We start from the raw sequence: 25,536 nt of genomic DNA on the forward strand, positions 1-25,536 counted from the left end.
CTGACTTATCTTTTGATGAGTTTGAAAGAGCTTACAAATCTCTCAAAAGAAACAAAGCTACGGGTGCGGACGAAATAAATGGTAACATAGTCATAAATTGCTTTGAAAATTTAAAATGTATTCTTTATAAAGTCTTCAGGGCAAGGTGTTTTCCCCGACCAATTAAAAATAGCTAAAGTTACTCCAATTTACAAAGAAGGAAAAAAATCAAATATAAGTAATTATCTCAGTTCTTTCAACCTTCTCGAAAATTTTAGAAAGAATTATATACAATAGAACATACAATTATCTTAATCTAAATAAACTTCTATATAAAAATCAATTCGGTTTTAAAAAAAATTGTTCAACTGAACAAGCCATTACACAGTTCATTCGTGAAATCTCCAATTCATTTAGCAGATCACAATATACACTAGATATTTTCATTGACCTATCAAAAGCATTTGACACGGTCGATCACAAAATTCTACTTAAAAAACTCAAATTTTACGGTTACTTGACAAATAGAAAACAATTTGTTTTCTATGGTGATTATTTTCAAAATAAAAAATTAATTGACAAAAAATGTGGTGTTCCACAGGGTTCTACTCTATGTCCACTTTTGTTTCTAGTCTATATAAATGATTTAAATAAAGCTTCTAACCTTATGAGTATCATGTTTGTCGACGATACTAATTTATTTCTGTCAAACAGTGACATTTATGAGCTTTTTTCAAATATGAATAAAGAACTCGATCACATCTCCAACTGGTTTAAGTGCAACAAGTTAACTTTAAACATTGACAAAACAAAATGGATCCTTTTCCACTCTCGTAAAAAAGCGTTTTTTACCAAGTAATTTACCTAAACTTTTTATTGATAAAATTGAAATAAAAAGGATTCGGTCACAAGATTTTTAGGCATTTAAATTGATGAAAATATTACATGGAAGTATCATATCGACTTTATTTCTACTAATTTGGCAAAAAGTATTGGAATTCTATATAAAGTCAGATACTATCTAAGTAAACAAAATTTAATTCAACTCTACTACTCATTTATTCATAGCTATTTAAATTATGCAAATATTGTTTGGGGAAGTACCTCTAAAAGTAAGTTGCGAAATCTTTGCCGTCGTCAGAAACACGCAATGCGTATAATATGTTTTGAAAATCGTTTCTCTCATTCAAATATTTTATTTAAAAGCGTTAAAGCACTCAACGTCTACGAACTTAATGTCTATAATATTTTATTTTTTATGTTTCGTTGTAAAAATGAACAACCATTGTCGATTTTTAAAGATCTTTTTACCCATAAAACTAAAACCAAGTATCCTTTACGAAATAATAATTTATTACTTGAACCCTTTTGTCAAACAAAGTTTAATCAATTTTGCATAAACTATCGAGCACCATATTTATGGAACAAAATTGTTGTTCCAAATTTTGATTTGTCAATTTCATTTTCAGTTTTTAAAACTAAATTAAAAAACTATATTTTTTCTACTGGCAATATATATAAATATTTTTGAAATGAAAAATTATTTCACTCTGGATAATTTGTAAAATTATTTTCAGTTTTTGTTAATTCTACATTGTTACTAGTTATTAAATCAATTGTATTTTTATTTTACATATACACGTTTGACATATTTTATATGGTTCTGACGACAAGATCTTTTGGATCTTCTTTCAGATACCAAGTTTATATATTGTTATATTGTTGTATTACGATTAATAATTGTAAACTAAAAAGAAAGAAAAAAAAAAAAAAAAAAAAAAAAAAATTAATTTCAAAAATGCTGTGTATGTTATATATCGTCGTTTTCACAAGCAAAACGACGTTTTGCTTGTGAAAACGACGATATATAAAATACACAGCATTTTTGAAATTAATTTTTTTTTTTTTTTTTTTTTCTTTTGTAAGTTCAAAAAAATAATTTTTACTGGACATACAAAAAAACTGTTTATTTTGTCAATATCATTTAACCAGCTATAAATCTTTGTGAATTCAATTTTCTTGTAACAATATGTGAAATATAATTAATTTTTTTTTTTTCAATTTAGAAGTTATTTTTAAATTTTGGGCTTCAGTGAATTGCCTCAATAAATTTCGAAATTTTTTGACTTAAGTGGTTTGCTTGCAACGACGACGATATGTTCCTTCCCCTGACTTTTCTGAACCAATCGGTCTCCAGGATTTCTTACGGTTTGCACAATTATAAGGCCTGAGTTTTTAGTTCACCGCGTATAAACCAACGATAGGAATAATCTATCTTTTCAGCCCATAAAAATATCAGCAAATTAGAAAAGTAAACATGAAAGAACATTTTTTATGTCAATGTATGCTTCATGCGTTCTATCATTCTTGTATTTTTTGGAGTTAGAGTTAAAGTTGTGTAATGCATACTCTTTAAACTAAATGGGTATGAGAATTTTATTATTTGATTAATTAACGGATGTTGCTTCATGTGCGCTTGTGATAAATATGATTAAAATATTTTCGGGATTAATCTAAATTTAAAGATTTCGCATGAATAATACAGTTCTTCTTTTTTTCCTATTACCTTACTAATCCTTTAATAAGATGAAATCAATCTTTGATTTTTAATTCCTTGATATTTTAGTGTAAAGTTTTTTTCTTTAACCAAAAAAAACAGAGTGTAAAAAAAATTATTATTTAATTTATTATAATTACTATCATAAATCCCAGTGTATTCACTCATTATTGTGCAGGATCTTGGAACTTCTGATCAAGTTTAAGTTTTTGAAAGAATCTTCTATTCATAGACACAGCCACTTGTTGACAAAGCTTCTGTGAATGTTTCCATGGTTTCCCATCACAATCTTTGCTGATTGAGACCACCATCTGTGAACAAATGATTATCTTTAGAAAAAACGAAGTTATGATTAAAAAGTCCTGAAACTTCACATATAGGATCAATATAACTTCATGATAGATCAGCAAATGATCTAAAATGATCTTTGAGTGACAATCTAATGCTGCTCTATGCCAGCAATTTGTTTGGAGTACACTTGGAAGGAATATCTTTCAAAAAAAGCTGCAGTTTTCTTGCAGTTTTCTTTCAATTTTCTTGCAGTTTTGTACAAATCAAAGTTGTATTTTTTCTAAGAAGCAAAAACATTTTTGCATGAATAGGAGAGAAAAGAAATGCAAAAAGTGATTAAGGGGTTTGCTGTAATCGATGCTTACTTATCCTCCTGACATGAGTAATTTGAAAACAGATTCAGAGCACAAAAAAAGGAAATTCTTTGCTCATGAACTTATTTCTCATTAAATACCATATTATTGATAACTTATCTTTTTTCCTTAATGTTCATTTGCATGACTCATCTATGTATATAAGAGTATTTATGTAAATAGTACAAACATCATATCTTTTTATATATCTTAGCATTTTTTTTATTTCAGCTACAATTACTATATAAGAAGCAATTTCTCAAAACTGGTTATTGAAGCCTGCTTTAATATTTCACATTTTTTGATCTAGTCTTTTTTACAGAGGTTTGTTTCGTTAGATTGATTTTAAATGGTGTTGCAACAAAGTTTGCACAGTTATGAAAACATAATCATGATGTTGGATATAAAAGAAGTATCAAAAACTATAAAAAAACATATAGCATTCCATAACTAATGTGATACATTACAAATTTTTTTGGGTGAATTGCACAATAACAGCATTATCATGGTTTTTGAAATAAAGTGAGCATAAGAGTTTGTGCTAACTTTGCTGCAATACCCTGTAAAGTGAAATATATTTCTTTTTATGGTTTTTATCTCAAATTTAGATTCTAATGAAAAAGTTAAAAATATTTTGGTTGAACAAGTATCACCTGGTTGGAAGAGGTTTGCTCATATTACTTTAATAAGTGGATTTTACAACGTTGTAGAACAAATTGATAAAGAAAATGACAATGATCAATTTAAATTGGAGTTATTCTTGCAGAAGCTTTTTGAAATCAATCAATCGAACTATAATGAAGTGATTGCTAATTCTCTTTATACCTTGGGAAGGTATGACATTTTGTGGGATTTTGCACTGTATGGTAAGAGCCTAATTTTCTCTTAGAATAAAAATAATTATAAAACATAGTCTAGTCATTTTAAATGTTCAGCAAACTTGGTTAAAAGCTATGGCAGTTAAGGTTTTTTAATTATATGTTGAATTTCATTAGTTTTTTATTCCCTGTTGTTAGAAAACTAAAGAATGCATCAAAAATTAACACATAGCTAACTTAACAGTTAAGCAGGAAAACAATTAGGTTATCTTTGCTTTTGAAAGTATTATACCAGTGTTTTCTTTACAGAAGATGACTTTCTGAATGATGTTGAAGTGTGAGCTCATGAGAAAAGTGTGGCCATTAATAGGAAATTTTTGTTGCATAGTTTATTTGCATGAGATAAAATTTACAAAACCATTTGATAAAGTGCTGATTCTATTGAGCCTGATTTGCTGGTATTGTAATAGAATAAAAGCACTTCTGTTAATCCAGTGCCTCATTACTTGTTGACCCTTACATGTTGCTTAGATGGATTAGAGGTTTTAGTTTGCTCAAAAGTAAAACCGGTCATTTGTTTGATGCTTAAAGTAGCAGATAATATTTTCAAAAAAATTATGTTACTTGGCATTACTGTAACCTCGACTTGATTATTAGTAGGAACCTCTTCTTCAGTTCAAACCTTAAATGTGTGTTCAATTTAAAATCATCAAAAAAATTCTTATTTCTAAACTTACTTTAATTCACTCTTCATAACATTATCAACAAGATGAAATTTTGTCTTAAAATCAAAGATGGTTTGTCTGGGTTTAATCTATTTTTTGGTTGTTTATCTTTCATTTAGAAAATTTTGAGAAAGTTCAGACAATTTTGATTGAAGATGTTTCAGCTGATTGGATAAGATTAGCTCGTGGAACATGTTTAAATGACATTGATGCTATTGTTGAACAAATTAAGCAGGATTATGAGGATGATAAAGCAAAAATGACATCATTGCTTAAGAAGATCTTTGAAATGGAACCATTGCAGTACAAAAAGATTATTGGAAATTGTTTGAGTAGCATAGGAAAATTCGATATTTTATTTGGTGTTGCATTAGATAGTAAGGGTGTTATATTGTGTTTTTTATAATGTTTGTTAAGGTTTGCTGTTTTTAAAAATTTTGTGTTTGATTCAATTTTTATTGGAATGATATTAAAAAGTTTGATTGCTCTAATTTCCAGTTTAATTACTTTTTAATTAATTTACTTTTATGTTATTAAGTGTCATAACCTTTACCATTTATATAAAACTATTAAAATGACAATAAATGTATATATAATATAAATTAATGTAATGAATTAAACAAGTATAATTAAAATTTTTGTAAAGAATGTTATCAAATACATACATGTATTATTTTTGTGGAATTGAATGCGGTTTTTGTTTGACTATGGGTTAAAAAGTTTAAAATTGACTAAGGTTTAAAAAGTTTAAGTTCAATAGAATTATGAAACTGCAAATTTACTGTTTTGCAGTACTGCAAATTTCATCAAAAAAATAAAAAAAACTAACACTTGGAAAGGGTTTGTATTTAATAGATTTCTTGATGTTAAACTTAAATGATGTTTAATTTAAAGTAAATTTAAAGTTTGAATAAATATTCCATGAAGTGTAAAAATATTTTTGAAAATTTATTTTTATGGTCTTAAGTTTGAAACAGACAGTAGTCTTTCTCTCACATGTTAATTATTCACTGTAAGACAAACTCTTTAATTCTATAGTTGCTAACTCATTTAAAAAGTAGTTCAAAGTGCTAAAAGCTTTAGTAATGCATTAAATTGATTCACCAAGTTAAAAGGAAAATAGGATTTGTACTACTTGCAATAAATGAACTTTCTGTGCCAAGGAGTAAATACTTGGAATGAAATATTCATTAAATGTTGTCACCATCTAGACTTGTTTGGGAAGAATAAAGAACTTCCTGCAATTTTAAATCAAAATGAATTCAAAGTATTAAGAAAAATACCTATTTTCTAGTGAGCTACGTTTTTCCTATTATGACAGTATGTAGTTGTTCGAAAATGTATCATCTTGAAAGATTTTTGAATTGTCTTTTCTGCAACTTGTATTTGTCTTGAAAAACAAAACGCTTCTTTTTCAGAATATTGATATAACTTTTCTTTTTAAAATGAAGAAAGTGTTGCATAATTTGCATGTTCTTTTAATACTCAATATTTAAAATTCCAAACAAAATAAAAAGTTTCTCAGAGATGAACACAAGAATTAAGAGATTAATTTTCATAAAAAAACTATGAAAATATATTGCTTTAGAAATCTTTGTAAATTCAAAAATTATTTATTTTATTTAATCTAAAATCTTTTCATAGCATTATAGACTGTTAAAAAAGAAAGATTTTTTTTGCATAATGGTAATGCAGCAGGTTGAATTATTAAAAAGCTCTCTTTCTTTTTAGGGAATTTTGAAACAGTTTGTGGTATACTGGTTGAAACTATGTCACCTGACTGGAAGAGATTGGCAAATTACACTTGCTTACATGATATTGACAGTATTGTAGAACAGATTGACCAGGGTTACAGCAATGATAAATTAAAAATGGATGCATTCCTTAAAAGGCTTTATGAAAGTGAACCTTTAGCATATAAAAAATTGATTGCAAATTTTCTCAATGCTGCAAGTAGATATGATGTTTTATTCAGACTGGGTTTAGTTGGTGAGAATCTGTTAATTAAGTTTATTTTAGCTATTCTTCAGTATTATTCATGAAATGCTTAAATTATTTGATTATGGTGTGTCATTTTTATACTTCTTTTTTTTTTCCCCCATTTTGAAACTGGAATGAATGAGCTGTCAGTTGCCAATACCCACAGTTTTTTAATTTTCACAAAGTTACCGAAGTTTTAAGTATTATATTTCATTATCATTTTTTCAAAATTTTTTTCTTTATTTTTTTGATCCTTTTACTCATTTGAATATTTTTAGAAAGTTCTGAATTGATAATAAAGCTATTGCTTGAGCATACATCTGCAGACTGGAAGAAATTTGCTACTTATACCTGCTTACATGAAGTTAACTGTATTATACAGGTTATTGATCTTGAGAATGATGACAATCGAATGAAAATGACAGCAGTCCTTGAAAAGCTTAATGACATTAATCCATTGCAGTTTAAAGAGTTGATTGAAAATTGTCTGGTTACATTGAGAAAATTCAGTGTTTTATCTGCATTTGATGAAGATGGCCATTTTGAAGGGGAAACAATAAAAAAAGATGAATCTGTTATAATAAAAGGTAGTGTTGTTTGTAATGACGTTTTGAACAAATTGCCTAGCTGGTTATGTTGTTTTCATTTTTTATTCAAGAAAACATTGCAGAAGCTGGAGAAACTTTACAGCTGTGCATGCATTTATACCTGTCTTGAAAACATTGGCACTGCATTATTGCCAAGACTGAAAGTGTTTATTTTAAATTTTAATGGCTTTTTCTTAGAAAATGCCATTAAAATTTAAAATAAACACTAAAATAAATGATGTCTATTTATTTATAGATGCAATCATCATAAAGTTAGAACTTAACTAGAAATTTATATTCACAAGATATTGTGGGGTTGATCCTCTGTTTCTTCTAATAATTCACTACTGGTGCCAACATCAGCAATTCTGCCTTAAGTTCTTCAAACTTTTCTCTAATGTTAATAAAACTTGCCTTCTCTTCTCAATATCTCCCCTTGGTTTTAAATTCATCAGAATTCTTTGTAAAGTTTTTTTTACTTGCTAATAAAGCTTTTTACTTATTTTGTCAGCCACTTGATAGAAATCTTTGTGTCAACACTTGAAAAAGCGATATAATTAAATAGCTCCTAATAAAAGATAAACCTATCAAGTTATATCTGTTTTAAACTAAAATAAATTTATTAGGTAAATTGCAAAATGTATAAAGCAATTTATTTGCATTTCACTTTTTCAAGAGAAATGAAATAAATGTTAGGTTAACCTTAATTTTAAGATAACTCTTGCATGAGATCGAGGAAAAACTTTAACATAGAGTAATACTTTAAGGATTTTGAGTAAAAAATAACAGAAAAGAGTTCATCCCATACAACTCAGATCTATGCATTCTGACAGCTAACATTAAGAAGTTTTTTAATATTTTTCTGACATAAGGAATGAAGAAAAAAAACAAAAGTAATTTAAAAACTTCCACTCATTTTATGCACAAATAATGGCTTTCTCATGTATGATCTCTTCAAATTTGGTTCCTTTCTTTTTTAGAAGCACAACACTTGTTCTAAAATTAAGAGCTACGAAATTTGATAGTGAACTAAAATAATATCTATCTATCTCAATATTTAAAACTCCACATAGAATTACCATGTAGTTTTGCCCTTTTCTGATATAAAAATTTTTTTTTTGACATTTAAGATAATTTAAATTTAAAAATACCGCAATTGCTCTATTTAATTTTAAAAATTTTTTACCTTAGTTTCAGAGCATGAAAAAGATAAAGTTTTGATTGAGCGACTATCACCTGACTGGAGAAGATTTGCTTTTAACACTTACTTAAGTAACGTTTACAGTATTGTAGAACAAATTGACAAAGAGAATGACAATAACGAATTAAAAATGGCTGCGTTCCTTCAAAAGCTACATGAAATCAATCCATTAGGCTATAAAGAAGTGATAGAAAACTCACTCTATAATTTAAGAAGATTTGATATTTTATTAGAAGTAGAAATGGATGGTAAGTTTTTAATTTTATGTCTTTGCAATAAGCAGTTAAGTTTATGTCTATTTATTAGGTGGTAAAATAATTCTATGTAGTAAAATATCTTGACTTATTAAACTTGTTGTTTAAATGATTTGGTGACAAATATACTATATACTGTGTAACTTCTTTGGTGACATCGTAATCAAAAATTCTTATCTAGTTTGAACCCTCTTCTTAAAGCTTGTAATTTATCTAAACTTGTTTAATACACCAAACTAAGATTCTCAACTTTTAACTCCTGATTAAGCTTATTCAATTGGAAGTGACACTAAGCTTTTATATTTCTTTCATATTTCTTGCCTATAACAGCATCTTTAACTGCTTCAGTTTAGCAATAGTTTGCTTTGCTTTATATGTCTTCTTGAAACATAGTCAGTGCAAAATGGAGTGTTTTAGAATAGTAGTTTTGATTTGATACTTAAATTTTTATATAATTTGAAGTCTAAAATAGCAGGTTTATAATTTGAAATTTATAATTGCATTTTTATTTGTTTCATTTTGTTATTGCTTTTATATATATATATTTTTTTTCTTTGCTTTTTTTTAGAAAATGTTAAAAAATTTTGTACCATTGTGATTGAACAAGTATCAACTGACTGGAAGAGATTTGCTCGTGAGACTAATCTAGTAGACATTGATACTATAGTTGAACATATTGATGTAGAAAATGAGGATGATCAATCAAAGATGTCATCATTCCTTGAAAAGCTCTTTGAAACATGTCCATGTGAATATAAAGTGATTATTTCTAACACTCTTACTGCTTTAGGAAGATTTGATGTTTTGTTTGACATTACTTTGGGTGGTAAATAAGTTTCAGCATTTTCAAAATCTCAACATTTTAAGCAAAAGTTGATACTGAAGGTGATGTTTACTTCATACTGTATTAGAATATTATTGAAGTAAAACATTTGTTCTCTGTTTAGAAAATTATGAAACACTTCAAAGGGTTCTGATTGAAAAAGTATCATCTGACTGGAGAAGGTTTGCGCGGCACACTTGTGTACAGGACATAGACAGTATTTTAGAACAAATTGACAATGATAACCAAGATGACCAGTCAAAAATGGCCTCATTTCTTGAGAGACTGTATGAGATCAGACCTATTGATTATAAAGATTTAATTGAAATGTCTCTCAATACTACTAACCGCTTTGATGTTTGTCTCGGAGTTGCATTGGATGGTAAGAAACTGTAGTTTTGGAGAAAATTGTTTTAATATTGTGTTAATGTCATACTAAAAAGTGTAATGATCATTACTTGATCGTTACGATCATCATTTTTAGTGCAAGTTTTTCAAGCTTCTTCTTCATCTTAGGATTTGAAAATCACTTTTTCTTTTATTTTATTACGAAAACCAAATTTTTTAAAAACATATTCTTGACTTGATTTTCTATTGCCAAATCCTAATAAATAAATAAAAAAATAAAAAATTTTTATTTCATGTTTGATTTTTGGGTTGTTTTTGATATACTGAGGTATATCATACTGAGGTATATCATACTGAGGTATATCAAAAACAGCCCAAATACCTTGAAAAACAAAAATAAAAAAGCGCTAAAATAAAAGCGGCAAAGTATTTATGAAAAAAAAACTTTTACCATTAGAAATTTATTTCAACTAAATACAAAACTAAATTTGTTTATTAGTATCAATATATTTAAAATATTAATTGACCAGTTTGACATAGAATTCTTGCTGTGTAAAATTATGAACATCGATGTTGGTTGGTTGCTCTCGCTCGCTCGCAAAATTGTTGTTGCTTTCGCTCGCTCGGACAAAATTAACATTGAAGAACTTTTGTCAAAGACTCGAATTGAAGCTTTAAAAATCGTTTAATTTTTTTAAAAATTAAAATATAAATAATAGACTATAATAGATGTAGATTCTATGATAGTAACGGCTAGTTTCGAATAAAAAAAAAATTTAAATATTCTTTAGAATATCTTTGTGTAGACAAGATATTATTTTTGATGAATAACATTTCTTCATCTGTTATTCTTCAAAAAAAAAATTATTACTATTTAAAGCAGGTAAAACAATTCAATTAAATTAAAAATTTTAATATCCTTTTGAATATTAATTATCCTTTTTATTAATTTCATTTAACAAACTTTAATTTCTTTTTTTTTTATTATTATTTGTTTTAACAACTCATTTTCTTTTTCTAGAACATTTTGAGAGTGTTGAGAAAATTTTACTTGAGCGTTTATCTTCTGACTGGAAAAAGTTTGCATATCTCACCTGTTTGTATGAAGTTGATTATGTTATAGAACACATTGATCATGATTATGATAATGATCAATTAAAGTTGATGGCTTTTTTAAAAAAGCTATTTGAACATGAACCTGTACGTTATCAGGAGATCATAAAATACTCATTGATAGCTTCAAAAAGATACAGTGTTTTACATTTGTTAGAGGAGCAGAATGCTAAAGAAGAAGAAATATCTTTACTTCAGGCTAAAGGTATTTTTAAAAAGTAACTGTTTCAATTTTTGGAAATAATGACCTTAAGAAATATGCTTATCAAGTTGTTAAAATACAAACTGATATTTTAGGAATCAATCATCCATCAGTAGTAAATACAAAACGTAACGCAGCAGACTCTTTCAAAGGAATGGGAAAATATAATGAAGCTTTAGAAATTTATTATCAAGTTGATAAAATACAATCTGATATCTTAGGAATCAATCATCCATCAACGTTGCATACAAAACTTTGCATAGCAGACTGTTTGGATAGTATGGGAAAATATAACGAAGCTTTAGAAATTTACTATCAAGTTGATAAAATACAATCTGATATCCTAGGAATCAATCATCCATCAACATTGCTAACAAAAAGTAATATAGCAAGCTGTTTCAAAGGAATGGGGAAATATAACGAAGCTTTGGAAATTTATAATCAAGTTGATAAAATACAATCCGATATCTTAGGAATCAATCATCCATCAACATTGCATACAAAAAGTAATATAGCAAGCTGTTTCAAAGGAATGGGAAAATATAACGAAGCTTTGGAAATTTATAATCAAGTTTATAAAATACAATCTGATATCTTAGGAATCAATCATCCATCAACATTGCATACAAAAAGTAATATAGCAAGCTGTTTCAAAGAAATGGGAAAATATAACGAAGCTTTGGAAATTTATAATCAAGTTGATAAAATACAATCCGATATCTTACGAATCAATCATCCATCAACATTGCATACAAAAAGTAATATAGCAAGCTGTTTCAAAGGAATGGGAAAATATAACGAAGCTTTGGAAATTTATAATCAAGTTGATAAAATACAATCCGATATCTTACGAATCAATCATCCATCAACATTGCATACAAAAAGTAATATAGCAAGCTGTTTCAAAGGAATGGGAAAATATAACGAAGCTTTGGAAATTTATAATCAAGTTGATAAAATACAATCCGATATCTTACGAATCAATCATCCATCAAGATTGCATACAAAAAGTAATATAGCAAGCTGTTTCAAAGGAATGGGGAAGTATAACGAAGCTTTGGAAATTTATAATCAAGTCGAAATATTACGAACTGACATTTTAGGAATCAATCATCCATCAACATTGGTTACAAAACTTTGCATAGCAGACTGTTTGGATGGTATGGGAAAATATAACGAAGCTTTGGAAATTTATAATCAAGTTGATAAAATACAAACCGATATTTTAGGAATCAATCATCCATCAACATTGCATACAAAAAGTAATATAGCAAGCTGTTTCAAAGGAATGGGAAAATATAACGAAGCTTTGGAAATTTATAATCAAGTTTATAAAATACAATCTGATATCTTAGGAATCAATCATCCATCAACATTGCATACAAAAAGTAATATAGCAAGCTGTTTCAAAGGAATGGGAAAATATAACGAAGCTTTGGAAATTTATAATCAAGTTTATAAAATACAATCTGATATCTTAGGAATCAATCATCCATCAACATTGCATACAAAAAGTAATATAGCAAGCTGTTTCAAAGAAATGGGAAAATATAACGAAGCTTTGGAAATTTATAATCAAGTTGATAAAATACAATCCTATATCTTAGGAATCAATCATCCATCAACATTGCATACAAAAAGTAATATAGCAAGCTGTTTCAAAGGAATGGGGAAGTATAACGAAGCTTTGGAAATTTATAATCAAGTCGAAATATTACGAACTGACATTTTAGGAATCAATCATCCATCAACATTGGTTACAAAACTTTGCATAGCAGACTGTTTGGATGATATGGGAAAATATAACGAAGCTTTGGAAATTTATAATCAAGTTGATAAAATACAAACCGATATCTTAGGAATCAATCATCCATCAACATTGCATACAAAAAGTAATATAGCAAGCTGTTTCAAAGGAATGGGAAAATATAACGAAGCTTTAGAAATTTATAATCAAGTTTATAAAATACAATCTGATATCTTAGGAATTAATCATCCATCAAGTTTGGCTACTAAAAATAATTTAGCTATTTGTTTGGACGAAATGAAGCGGGAAGAAAATGAAAGGTTATCTTGTAAACTATTTTAGGTTCAATAAAGTTAATTTTTTACTTGCAAGACAACATTTCTAGTTTGTTTTCTTAAAGTGTTATTTTGCACACGATAAATGCTCTATTTTTAAGTCAGTAAAGTTGTTCTGATATTTTCTTTCGGTACTGAAAGTGGGATTGAGGAGTCCATCACAAAGTAAATCGTTGTATTGATTTACTGATTGAGATTTTTACAAATGAAGTTTGTTTGAAAGAAGATCATTTTCGAGCGAAAATTTATTGACGGAAATTTTTTTCTAAAGAAGGGAACAGTTCAATTCATTACCCGATGTTGTTGTCCCACCATCTCAGTATATTATTCATAAAAGTAAATATAATAAATTTTTTATGCGATTTAAACGACTTAAAGAACCAACATCTTTCGATAAACAATAATTGAATTCGTATAAAAAAAATTAGATATCGTTAACAACCTAATTCATCAATGGACTCCTACTATTACTGTGCACTCATGTCGGAAATCTCCTACTAAAATAATAATTTCAAAATATGTTCCTAAACTTAAGCGTCGTCGTTCAAAATTGTAGCTGAATTCTATGTTATCACTAAGTTCATTTAAAAAAAACAAATCATTAAAAGAACAACTTGAAGAAGCCAATGTAAAAATTAAGAGGCTAGAAAATGAAAATAAAACCCTACAAATAAAAGTAAAATTTCTCCAAAAATCTAAAAATAAATTGCTAAAAGAAGTAGAAAGTAACAAAAAAATATTTTCATTATCAACAAAATTATCATACCATAATATTGTAATAGATAATAAACCTTCATCATTTAAATACCTTTGTAGTTTATCCATTGAAAAGTTTGATGCTTTATTCGATGTTACTAGTCCATATTTACATGCTATTGAATATCAAGATTTTAGAGGCACTGGTAATCGAGCTTTAGATAAAAGAGCTGAGTTATTTTCAGTTTTAGCTATTGTCGTCATGCATTACACTTGGGAGTTGTGGCACATGTTATCAGTTTCTGAAAGCACAGTTGATAGACTTGTTGCATGGATCATATTTTTAGAAACATTGTTTGATGAAGGTGATCTTCATCCTGATGATGGATATTTATTAAAAAGAATGCCAGAAATATTTGTCAAGACTGGACGTGGTCTAACTGATATGATTATAGACTGCACAGAATTTAAATTTCAACATGCAACTAATTTTGATTTAAACACTCTTATGTTTTCTCATTACAAAAACACACAAACAGGAAAAGCATTGATTAGTATTTCACCTCATGGAAATGGTCTTTTGTTCAGTAATATTTATCCAGGTTCAATATCAGAAAGTTCAACAACAGAAAAAACTGATGTGTTAAGTTGGCTTACCCTTGAACATGAATTAATGGCTGATCGAGGTTTCGCGGTTTAAGATTATTGTTCGATGAAAGGTGTTTATTTAAACCAGCAAGCACAAAAAAATTTGGAAAAGTTTTCACAAGGGGGATGTTTCAACAAATTTTGATATTGCTTCAACCAGAATTCATGTTGAACGATTTATAGGGCATGTTAGAAATTGGTCAATTCTTAATACAGTTTAGCCTATGTCAAGACTAGACTTACTTTCATCAACATGGAAGACTTTGTGTTACATTGTTAATTTAACAATGGATCCTATTGAACCAAATCCTGAAAAATAGTATTTAAAAGTATAAATGTAAAAATGTTTCTTTGAAAGTATTTTGGTAGTTTTTTACTTTTGTTATTTATTACAAGGTACTAAAATTTACCATAAGAAGTTTACGTATTAATTTATTAATATGGGTACGTAATGGTTTGATACTTTCGAAGCTCGTCTAAGAGTTTTGAATTCGACTAAGGTTTTCCTTTTCTAGAGTTGCAAATAAATTGTATTCTTTATGTGGCCAATCTGATATTGATGTGTTTGAAAAGGTACTGTCCATTAAACATTTTACTACATCCCACAAAATATTGTTTTTCTGGATAAGGAAGTACTTAGCAGTTTTTGACTCAGGATGATAGAACATAAAAAAGCAGTAGTATGATAGTGTACATACCATTTTTGTGTTTGAATAAAATAGGCAGGTGATTTAAATAAGTTTGACTATGGTTCTTTTGAATTTTCTCCTCTGATTTTTGTTTCAAGTAATAAGTTTGGAGCTTCCAAAGCATCAGGACTTGAACCGTATGTTTCATCTTCTGTTAAAGTAAAGAAAACATATGGTGTAAATAAAGACTGGTTTCGAAAAAACAACAATTTTAGTATCTAAAAAAGTAAGGTTGGCATTATAGGTTTGATTTTCTTTAACGTAGTCATGATCCATCAAGCAACATACAGCCATTTTTGTGAAGCGATAATTAAGGTGGTCAAAAAGTGATGAAGACTTTACACATGATTTCGATAAAACTTTGTAACAATGCGATTCAAAAGGAATTTGTGTTTTTTTTTTTTTAGACTTTTTGTTAAGTTTCATTTTAAGAATATCTCTTTTGAATTTTGAATTTTCTGGGTCTGCAACAATAGTTTTTTTCCTCATGTACGTTTTTATTTATTTTTTTTGAAGCAAAACGTGTTGAAGTAAGTTTAATTTGACGAAGTGGAACCATAGGTATTTAACCTTTTTTACTCCGCCATTTTTGAAGTTGTTCGGTACAAGTAAGGGATAATATTTTTTCTTTTGTTTCATAAAATGCTTTAAAAATAATAACAATGCAAAGAACATGGCAACAAACTTTTTCAAAAACATGGCCCACTTACACCAAGAGGACATTCACAATAAGCTTTTTATGGAAAGTTGTTTTTAATTAAAATTACAGCAGGACGAATTTGTTCTCCGTAAGATTTTTTTTATAAGTCCTCCAACAAACAACGTATCAGGTAAACTAAAATCTGTTAAAGCTTTAACAGTCACAATTTTTCTGCTTGTTAAAATAATATACCCTTTTTGCTGCTGTCCCAATTGCTGCTTTCTCTTTTATTTCAAGCATACTTTTTAAACATAGATGAAGTTATATAAGGATACAATGAGTCGTCGCTAGTCCAAGGAGCAGTTAAAGGCGCGATATTTGTAGGATCCAAGAAAGTTTTAAATACAAAAATTCTTTCTGCCTTTCTTTTTAGTTTTTCAGTTAGGGATGGATACAGCTTAAATTTTTGATTTTGATATGTAACTCATCTAAAGTGCCACTTGTTGATAAGCCATGGTCTGTTAGCCATTTTATACAATCTTTTTTTTTTAAGTAAAGTATCATCCATTGTATTTAATTTTCAAAAAACAGATATTATTTTTTTTTATGTTATAGTTACGGATTGATTTATCCCCTATGAATATTTCACCGAAATCTCATACGCCGAGACTATCCCTTATGAAAGTCCCTAATTAACAGTTGTTAATAGCAGTTGTTAGTAGCAACATCTCTTAAAGTCTTATTATAAGCATAGTAAGAATTTACTAAATTAAAATACACATGAAATAAATTGAAATACTAAAATCTTTTAGTATATTAAAAAATAACAGATTATATTTGAAACTTTTTTATTTTTAAACAGCAAAGTATCAAGACCTGTGGTCACTACTATAAAACTCATTCCGATCGGAATTAAAAAAATCGTAAACCCGATGAATTTCTTCGGATTCGACATAATAGGCGTAAACCCGATAATCCCAAATAGCCTCTACTATAAACATTTTTTTTTGTATCGTAAAAACTTTCCGACGAAAATATTAGCGGGTTCATAAAAAAAACAAAAAGATATTATCTAGTTAATCAATTGTTTTTTTACATTTTGTTTTGTTTATATTATGGACAGTTGTGCCAAATTTCAACTAAATGCCACAAGAAAAGCAAATTTCAAAAAAGAAATGTAAGTAAACCCAATATCCTTATATTAGATATACATTATAGGGGAACATGGGGTAAGATGACGAATGGGGCAAAATGAAAACATATTGTTATCTTCAAAACTCAATTAAATATGAAATCTGGCTGTAGCTGAGAGGGAAGTAGATTACATTTACTAGATTTATTTATGCTTTCGGAATCAAAGATAATTATTAAAAAAATTTATCCACTTGTATTTGATTTATTTCATCATTACATCACCAGCCAAATGTAAGTAAGAATTTCTCATTCAGTTTGTTCAATTGGGAAGCCATAAAAGTAGTATTAAGCTATGATAACTTATTTATGTAGAGTTCTGAGTCATTTTAAAGATTAAGTAGCCTAGAGGCAAGATGAACGGGGCAAGATGACTCGTTTGTCCTTTCGCCAAAGTACATGTTTTACCATAAACCTGTAATGTAATAACTTTTGTGTAGCTTAGTCATTATTACATTGCTTTATTATGCATTAAAATGTTTTGTTTGACATTTGCTTTATATTGTTGTGTTGGAACTTGCTATGAACTGATTAGTAGACTTTTTTTTGCATAGCCCTATATAGGGCTATGCAAACGGTTATGTAATTTTTTCAACAATTAAACTATATATTTACATATATAAACATATAGTTTAATTGTTGAAAAAATTACATAACCGTTTGTATTACATATCTTATTAACTAGAATTTATGGTACCGTGTTATTTGAGAAGGTAATGGATAATGGAATTTACTTTTTTTAAAGTCCCCATCTTGCCCCGCATACGGAGCAAGATGATAATTTGAGGTAACTTTGGTTAATGAGTTTTTTCCAGGCTATTTTTAATTTTTATATGGTTTTTTTTTATACATATGTGACGCATAATGATTTTTTTTGCCACTTTTTGATAAAGTTTTACTTATTGGAACAGTTATTGAATAAGATATAAGTGCTTTTCAAAACGTTCGTCATCTTGCCCCATGTTCCCCTACTTATTTCCAATTACGAATCTTTCTGTGAAATTACCACAGTCCTACGTTCATATATTTTAGGAGTTTTAAGACGTTCTTTATCAATTTACAAGGCCAGCTAATCAATATTTTATTAAAAGATTAAAACCATTAAATAGTTATAAGTAATTTTTTCACTGTAATTTTCCTATGTTATAGACATACCACAAAGGCAATAATTATATGTCATTGAATTTCTAACTAAAAAAAAATTTTTTTCAAGGCATAACAAAGACAGGCACACAGCCACAATTAAATAGTAATTTTAAAGTAGTGAAATTATTATGTCATGTTAAATAATTTTCATCACATTACATCAAAGTTATTCTTTATTGTTTTTGTTGCCTGTTTGTGTTGACCCTATACATAATACTATTCTCACACTTAGTGCATTATATTTAATCTGTTTTAATGTTTTTTATCCATGGGGACAGAAAAAAGATGCCTACATCCCAGCGGGCACAAGAACATTCAATGTATGTACATTGTACGTCCAAACGTCGTTCGTCCGTTCTCGGACTAGAAATGAACCTTCAAATTTTTTTAAATAGTAGTACCAAAATAGCAACTAAACTTCAAATATATATATACTGAATGTTACTAAAAAAACAAAATTTAGCATTATCAACTATTATGTATTTTCACATGAAAATTGAAAGCGGACATCTTATCTAAATAACGTGGTGTTTTTTTTTAAGATTCAGCATAACTCACATTTGAAATTCAGTTTTTGTTTAAATGGCATCCTATGTAAAAAAATGGAAAGGTATCAATAGAAAAGTAAATGCATTTTTAGATTCACCAAATGAGGATGAGACAGTTGTTGAACAGCATGTTATTGATTTTTCTCTCCTTACAGAAAAATCAACATCGCCTGGTTCTACAACAGTTTCATCTTCATTTGATGACTTATGCTCAGAGAATAGTAACAATGAATTATTGGAGAGTATAAGTATGTCAGACAATATTTTTTTATGTGATAATGCTTACTTAACTGATGGCTATTATCCGAACAGTAGTGAATCTGACAGTAACAAAACAGATTGTTACAGTAGTAATGATTCTAATGAGGGTGAAATTTCATCATTAAATAATGAGCTTGCTCAATGTGCAATTAGAAATTGTTGGACTTGTTCATCTGTTAATGAACTTTTATCTATCTTTCGTGAAAATGGTTCTTCTCTTCCTAAAGATGCAAGGACTCTTTTTAAAACACCAAGAAAAATACCAACAGAAAGAAAATGTGGTGGGGATTATGCATATTATGGAATATATAAAGGAATTAAAAGTGTTCTAAGTGAAAAAAATGTTGTTGGTAATATCAAGTTGTCAATAAATATTGATGGAATTCCTCTTTTTAAATCATTAAGTATGCAGATTTGGCCAATTCTTGCATGCTTTGATAATTCTGATATATTTATTATTGCTATCTTTTATGGTGATCATAAACCAGATAATATTAATGAATATTTGTTAGATTTTGTTAACGAATGGAATGAATTAAGACACACTGGCATTATGTTCAATGGAGACCAGCTAAGCATAGAGATTAAATCTTTTGTTTGTGATGCACTTTCCAGAGCCTTTTTAAAGTGTATAGTCCCTCATTCCAGTTATTATTCCTGTGAAAGGTGCATTATTCATGGAACACATGAAGAAAGAGTGGTATTTAATGAAGATGAACACTTTCAATTGAGAGATAAAATTACTTTTGAACAGTTTGGATATCACAATAGTCATCAATGATCAATGTCACCTTTAATTGGAATAGGAATTGATTGCATTTACTCTTTCACACTAGATTACATGCATCTTGTATGTTTAGGTGTAATGCGTCGCATCTTAAATTATCTGAAAAAAGGACCAGGTGGGAAAATATCTGCTGCTCAAATTTCAGAAGTATCTCAAGTATTGGTTGGTAATAATAGATGTATACCAAGTGAGTTTGCTCGGCAACCTAGAAGTTTAAATGCCTTGGATAGATGGAAAGAGACAGAATTTAGACAATTTTTGTTATATACTGGTTCAGTTGCATTAAGAGGTATAGTATCAAAGAAGTTGTATGAACATTTTTTGGTCCTAAGTATTGCAATGACCATATTATTAGAGGATGATGACCATCTACGTGTTCCATATTTAGATTATGCAAGTGATTTGCTAAAGTATTTTGTGAATGAAGCTAAACATATATATGGCAACACATTTACAGTGCATAATCTTTTGCACTTAGTTGATGATTGTCGTAATCATTCATGTTCTCTTAACAGAATATCGTGTTTTCCTTTTGAAAACTTTCTTCAAAGAATGAAAAGGAACATACGGAATTCTCTAAAAAAGTTTGAAAACGACAATCTGAGTACCAACATTTTTTTGGAAAATTACCTAAAAAAACTTTAGAAACTAAAGTTTCAGCTAACAGAAAAGATATAGTTGTTTTTTGCTCCATAACTCTTCTATTGCTTTTGTAAAGGCTAAGAACAATAATGGTACCTTTCAATGTAATGTTATTGCTACTAAATATTTAGACAACGTCTTTGATACTCCAGCTCCATCAATGCAGTTTAACATATCATTGTTTCACACCAAACATTTTAATAAAGTTGTTCAAAAAACATTAAGTTGTGCAGATTTTCAAAGGAAATGTGTTTGTTTGAATGAAAAAAGAGGTTTATCAATATTTCCATTACTGAACAATAATGAAAGAATTTAATTTAGTTTTTTTTCTGAACTTGATATGTAGATCTATAAATTAGTTTACTTATATAAACAGTTGGGAGAAAAACTTCTTTCCGTGTCTAGAACTCTTTTATATTTGTTTTTATTATGATATAAAACCGCTTTAGCTTCTATTATAGTAAAATAAGTATGTCTTGGTGCAGAGCAGTATGGTTGGAAGGGTCAGTTGAAGAAGAGCTGACAATCCCTTCAGTGTGGATTGAAGGAACTCCAAATGAAAAGCGTTTTGTACGATGGCCTAAAGGTATTAATGTTTTAAAAGCATGTAAACAGCAGCTAATACCTCAGAGTGATTGGTTTTGCTTTCTGCTCCTTAAGGAAAAGTGTCGTCATAGTAAGTATTGTGATATTGATATTTTCTCAATCCCATTTATATGTAAATGATCTATAAAATTTATATATATATATATGTATATATATGTATACACACACACACACACACACACACACATACATTCAATTACATGTATCAATAAAAAATTTAGATGACAGAGCAGTATGTGGAGCTTTTGATTTCACAAGTGAAATCAAAAAGAATCTGAAGCACCTTCAAATAAGAAAGAAGTTGAAAATCAGAACATGACTAAAACTCGAAAGATAAATATAATACGTATGCTCTATTGTTTAATTGATTTATGTGGTTTGCAATTTTTTTGTTTTCGAATTTGTAGTATATATATATATATATATATATATATATATATATATATATATATATATATATATATATATATATATATATATATATATATATATATATATATTAAAGATTTATATATATTGAGAATATTTTTATTTATTTAGCTACATGTCCTAAAAAGCCCACTTTTAACAGAGTTAGGTCTCGATCTCCTTTTAATGTATCTTCCCATACATTAAAAGGTGCAAGTTCTAGAACTGAATGTCTAGATTTCCTCTTCCTGTTTTCATTTTTTTTTTTTTTTAATTTTAGTTTTAAAAAAAAAGCCAATAAACAAAAGACATATTTTAAATATTTATATAAAAATAAGCCATTAAGTTGTTATTGTTTTATTGTTAAATTTTTTGTATTCAACCTTATTTAATTTCTATTAAATCTTAGCCACAACAGCATCACAGCTGTTACACAAATTTGCAATACAATTCAGATTATATCTGGAAAGATAAAAATGCAAGGAGCATAAAATATTTAATCAAATTACATATTGTTATGACGAGCACTCATGAATTGTTCAAATTCCATAATAATTTTTTTTTTTATAGCAAAAGGTACTCTCCTGATATGCAATTAAAGCCAAAATTTTAGTATTTCCTTAGTATTTCAAGGTTCAATCCGATAATTTTTTTGATGTTTATGTGATTAATATTAATATGATAAACGTCTTTAGAACAATTCAATGTTTATTTTCAGAGTTCCAATATAAAGTAATTCATTTGCTCACACAAATTCTTGAAGAGCAGTGTAAGATTGGGGCACACTATGAACCAGAGCCATTCTTCATATCATGTGAAGAAATTTGATAATTTAGAAGAATTTGAAAAGTTTGATGAGGAACTTTCTGATGTAATAAAATATCAGCTTCTAGTAAGTGATAATGTATGTATGTATGTATGTATGTATGTATGTATGTATGTATGTATGTATGTATGTATGTATGTATGTATGTATGTATGTATGTATGTATGTATGTATGTATGTATGTATGTATGTATGTATGTATGTATATGCTTTAATAAGAAAAATTTCTAATATGTAATAATGTGTATTATAATAATGTATCATATTAATTTAAGAAAAAACAATTAACAATGGTTGGTAGCAGTTCCTGTCATGCAAATGTCAAAGCCATCCTCTTAATGTAAGTTTGTTAAATATTGTTCTTTAAAACCTTAGTTGTTAATACCTTGTTTAAAATCTTAGCCATATAAAATTATTTCTTTGCCTTTAAAAAATTTACTGATCAATATTTTATCATATTTTTAAAAAATAAAATGACGTGAAAAAACAGGTCATTTTTAGTTCAAATTATCCAAATGCAGTAAGAAATTTTATCTTAAAACAAAATTTATAAAATAGGCTTATGACCAACAAGTTGATGGCTTGTTACAACATGTAGGGTAAACACAAGAAAGCCCTCAAGAAAACAAACATTATAAGAGTAATTACGGGTACATTATTTTCACATTTTTAATGTATTTATTAATAAAAATGGTCTATTTAGTTTTGAGAAAGTATTAACAATTTAACAAAGTTTAAATATATTTTAAAGATATGCTCGGTCCTTTGGATATATTTGATGTCTTATATAATTAGGCAAGTTAACTTGTTCTCATCTTAAAGAAAAGTAAAATTTCGTTTAAAATTTTACTTGTTTATAATCAGTTAGTATGTAATTATTTTATATTTTAGATTCTATGACGAAGTACACTATAAATGAAGTGCACCATTCAATTGGCAATGTTCTGAAACGTGCTCCTGACAGAAAAGATGGTGGTGGTCGTGGTGGTGGTAAAGCTGTTTTAGAGGAAGACTTTTTCCATAATAAATCTTTATGATCCCACATGAGTTGTTTTATTTATTTTTATTTGTGTGAGTCATTTTACATTAGTCAAGTAAAAGAAAAATTAAAAAATAAAGGTTCTTTACTCAAAATATAATACAATACAGATATAATAAATAAAATATAATACAAGAATGGTTTAATTTGCCTTTGTTACTTTTGTTCCAAATAGGCTCAAAATCTGTTTTTTTCGTATATACGATAACGTACAATAAACGATCTTATTGGACATATGTCTAAAAGATCGTAAACTGTACGTTCTAATTCGGAAGTCTTTCAGTAAATCCATTATGAACCAAAATCGAGCTTAAAATTTACGTACAATTTGGACCGAAATTGTAAGTCCAATTTGAATATACATTGTACGTTCAAATTTGGACGTCATTCAGTATTTCCAATCTGAACCAAAACTGAACTAAAATTGTACGTTCCGTCCGGACGTACAATGTATGTACAATGAACGTACCCGTGCCCGCTGGGATAACTCGAGTGTCACTGAGTTTGTCACAAAAATTCGGCAGACTGGATTAAACAATTCAAAGATGTTTTAATGAGAAGATTTGGTGAAAAGTCACAGATGACTCAAAAACACCAAAGGTTACCAATCTTGAAAAAAACCTGGGCATCTGAGGCTATCTATTCTAAAGCAGTTGCAAATGGACTCCCCATTCCAAACATCTACTACCTAAGACATGTAATAATTTCTTACATTTCCAAAAGTATTCTAAACCTAGTTTAAAATTAGATTACCAAGTTTTATTCACATTAGATGTTAGTTAGGTTTGTTAGAAGCAGGATTCATTTTGACCAGACAAAATGTATTGGTCCAAAATGCAACTTATTATAAGCCCTTAAAAGGAAGCCTTCGCCACTTCTACTACGCTATAAATAACAATAAATACCTTTAAAAAGCATCAAAAAACATCCTAAAAGTTTTTCTAGCAAACTAAAATTGAACAATTCGACTCCATTTATTTAAAATTTTTTTTTGGAGAAATTAAAGTAATAATCAAGCTTGCACTGACCAATCAAAAACTTTTTTTGTTGTCTCCTGAAAAGTTTAATTCTCTTTTTAATTATTTAGAGAAAGTCAGTGGTTATCACATCCTTGATAATTTTACTTTATAAAAAGTATTGCTTTAGTATCACCTGTCTATGTTGACCCTTAGATGCCATTTACACATTTTGTAAATTGGAAAATTTGTGTTATTTTTACTAAAATAAAAATTGCCAGGCATCAGTTTTAGTTACCTGACAATATTTTAATATAGCAAAAATGACCTATTGCCCAAGGTGTAAATGGTTCCTAGACGGTGCAAAATACTGCAATAATGCAATATCATAATATAGGATGTAATCAACGTTGTAAAATGTTACAAACTTAAAATGTGTTATCTAACTGTGTAGGACTTCTGGGACAACATCAAATAAGTGACTACAAAGAAGGTGACAGATTCTAACAAAAGTAGTATGGGGAGTCAAAAGCTAATACCACTGGATGAAGATATTTTTGACATTAGACTCAAATAGTTCTATAGAATATAGTACAACTATTCTAGAATTAAATTCTGAGTTTTTATATTCAAATTCAGTGTGTTCTACTACAATATAAAGAAATCTAGAAAAAAGTATTTGTAATTGGCAAAGCAGTTTCTTTCATTATTAGTGACACTAACCTTAATAGCCTCTTTTTTTGCAAATAATATTTAATGATAACCTTGGTGTTTGCTATTTGTGAAGAAATTCATATGAAAATAGAGTTTGTTCTGAAAAAAGTAAGAAATTTATTCATGCGCAAATTCATACTTTAAATTTCTTACCCACTGTTGATTATCTGTTGTCGAGGTGGACAGTAAAAAAAGAAATGTGGAACTTATTATTCTAATTTTGTCAATGAGAAATGTTAGAAATTGAGTTTGATTTTTATTTTTGTTTTCAAAACAAGAATCTGTTAAAAAAAAAAGCTAGCTCAAATCATCGGATTTACGATTTCCGCTACACGAAGATCGCGTAAATTTTAATTAGGTGTTTACGCTGAAATTAGCGGAAATTAGGAAAAAAAATGTTTATAGTAACAATCCGTTCATTTCAGC

The 25,536-nt window shown here is 28.2% G+C and overlaps 1 protein-coding gene and 3 pseudogenes across 3 annotated transcripts in view; all 4 read left to right on the forward strand.

The window, feature by feature from the left end:
- The first annotated feature begins 2,248 nt into the window (after positions 1–2,248).
- LOC149876817 (uncharacterized) overlaps positions 2,249–25,536 on the forward strand; it is a 48,917-nt pseudogene continuing 25,629 nt past the window's right edge. The window contains exons 1-10 of the transcript XR_016448463.1: positions 2,249–2,404; positions 3,789–4,046; positions 4,843–5,100; positions 6,455–6,712; positions 6,982–7,290; positions 8,482–8,739; positions 9,314–9,571; positions 9,693–9,950; positions 10,938–11,234; positions 11,327–13,160. The product of XR_016448463.1 is annotated as an uncharacterized LOC149876817 (transcript). The remainder of the gene's footprint in view (positions 2,405–3,788; positions 4,047–4,842; positions 5,101–6,454; positions 6,713–6,981; positions 7,291–8,481; positions 8,740–9,313; positions 9,572–9,692; positions 9,951–10,937; positions 11,235–11,326; positions 13,161–25,536) is intronic.
- Positions 14,296–14,878, forward strand: LOC149876818 (uncharacterized; annotated as a pseudogene).
- On the forward strand, positions 18,802–20,590 carry LOC149876819 (uncharacterized). Its single transcript, XM_090074922.1, has one exon. It carries the CDS (start codon positions 18,906–18,908, stop codon positions 19,911–19,913), a length of 1,008 nt encoding a protein of 335 aa, XP_089931048.1. The 5' UTR covers positions 18,802–18,905; the 3' UTR covers positions 19,914–20,590.
- Positions 21,024–23,445, forward strand: LOC149876820 (uncharacterized; annotated as a pseudogene). Its single transcript, XR_016448460.1, has 6 exons — positions 21,024–21,237; positions 21,389–21,513; positions 22,294–22,467; positions 22,677–22,741; positions 22,960–23,051; positions 23,293–23,445. The product of XR_016448460.1 is annotated as an uncharacterized LOC149876820 (transcript).

The sequence above is a fragment of the Hydra viridissima genome, unplaced genomic scaffold (genome assembly GCF_058129835.1).
Source record: "Hydra viridissima isolate aposymbiotic clone 2 unplaced genomic scaffold, HvirCarnegie_v1 scaffold_18, whole genome shotgun sequence".
NCBI lineage: Eukaryota > Metazoa > Cnidaria > Hydrozoa > Anthoathecata > Hydridae > Hydra > Hydra viridissima.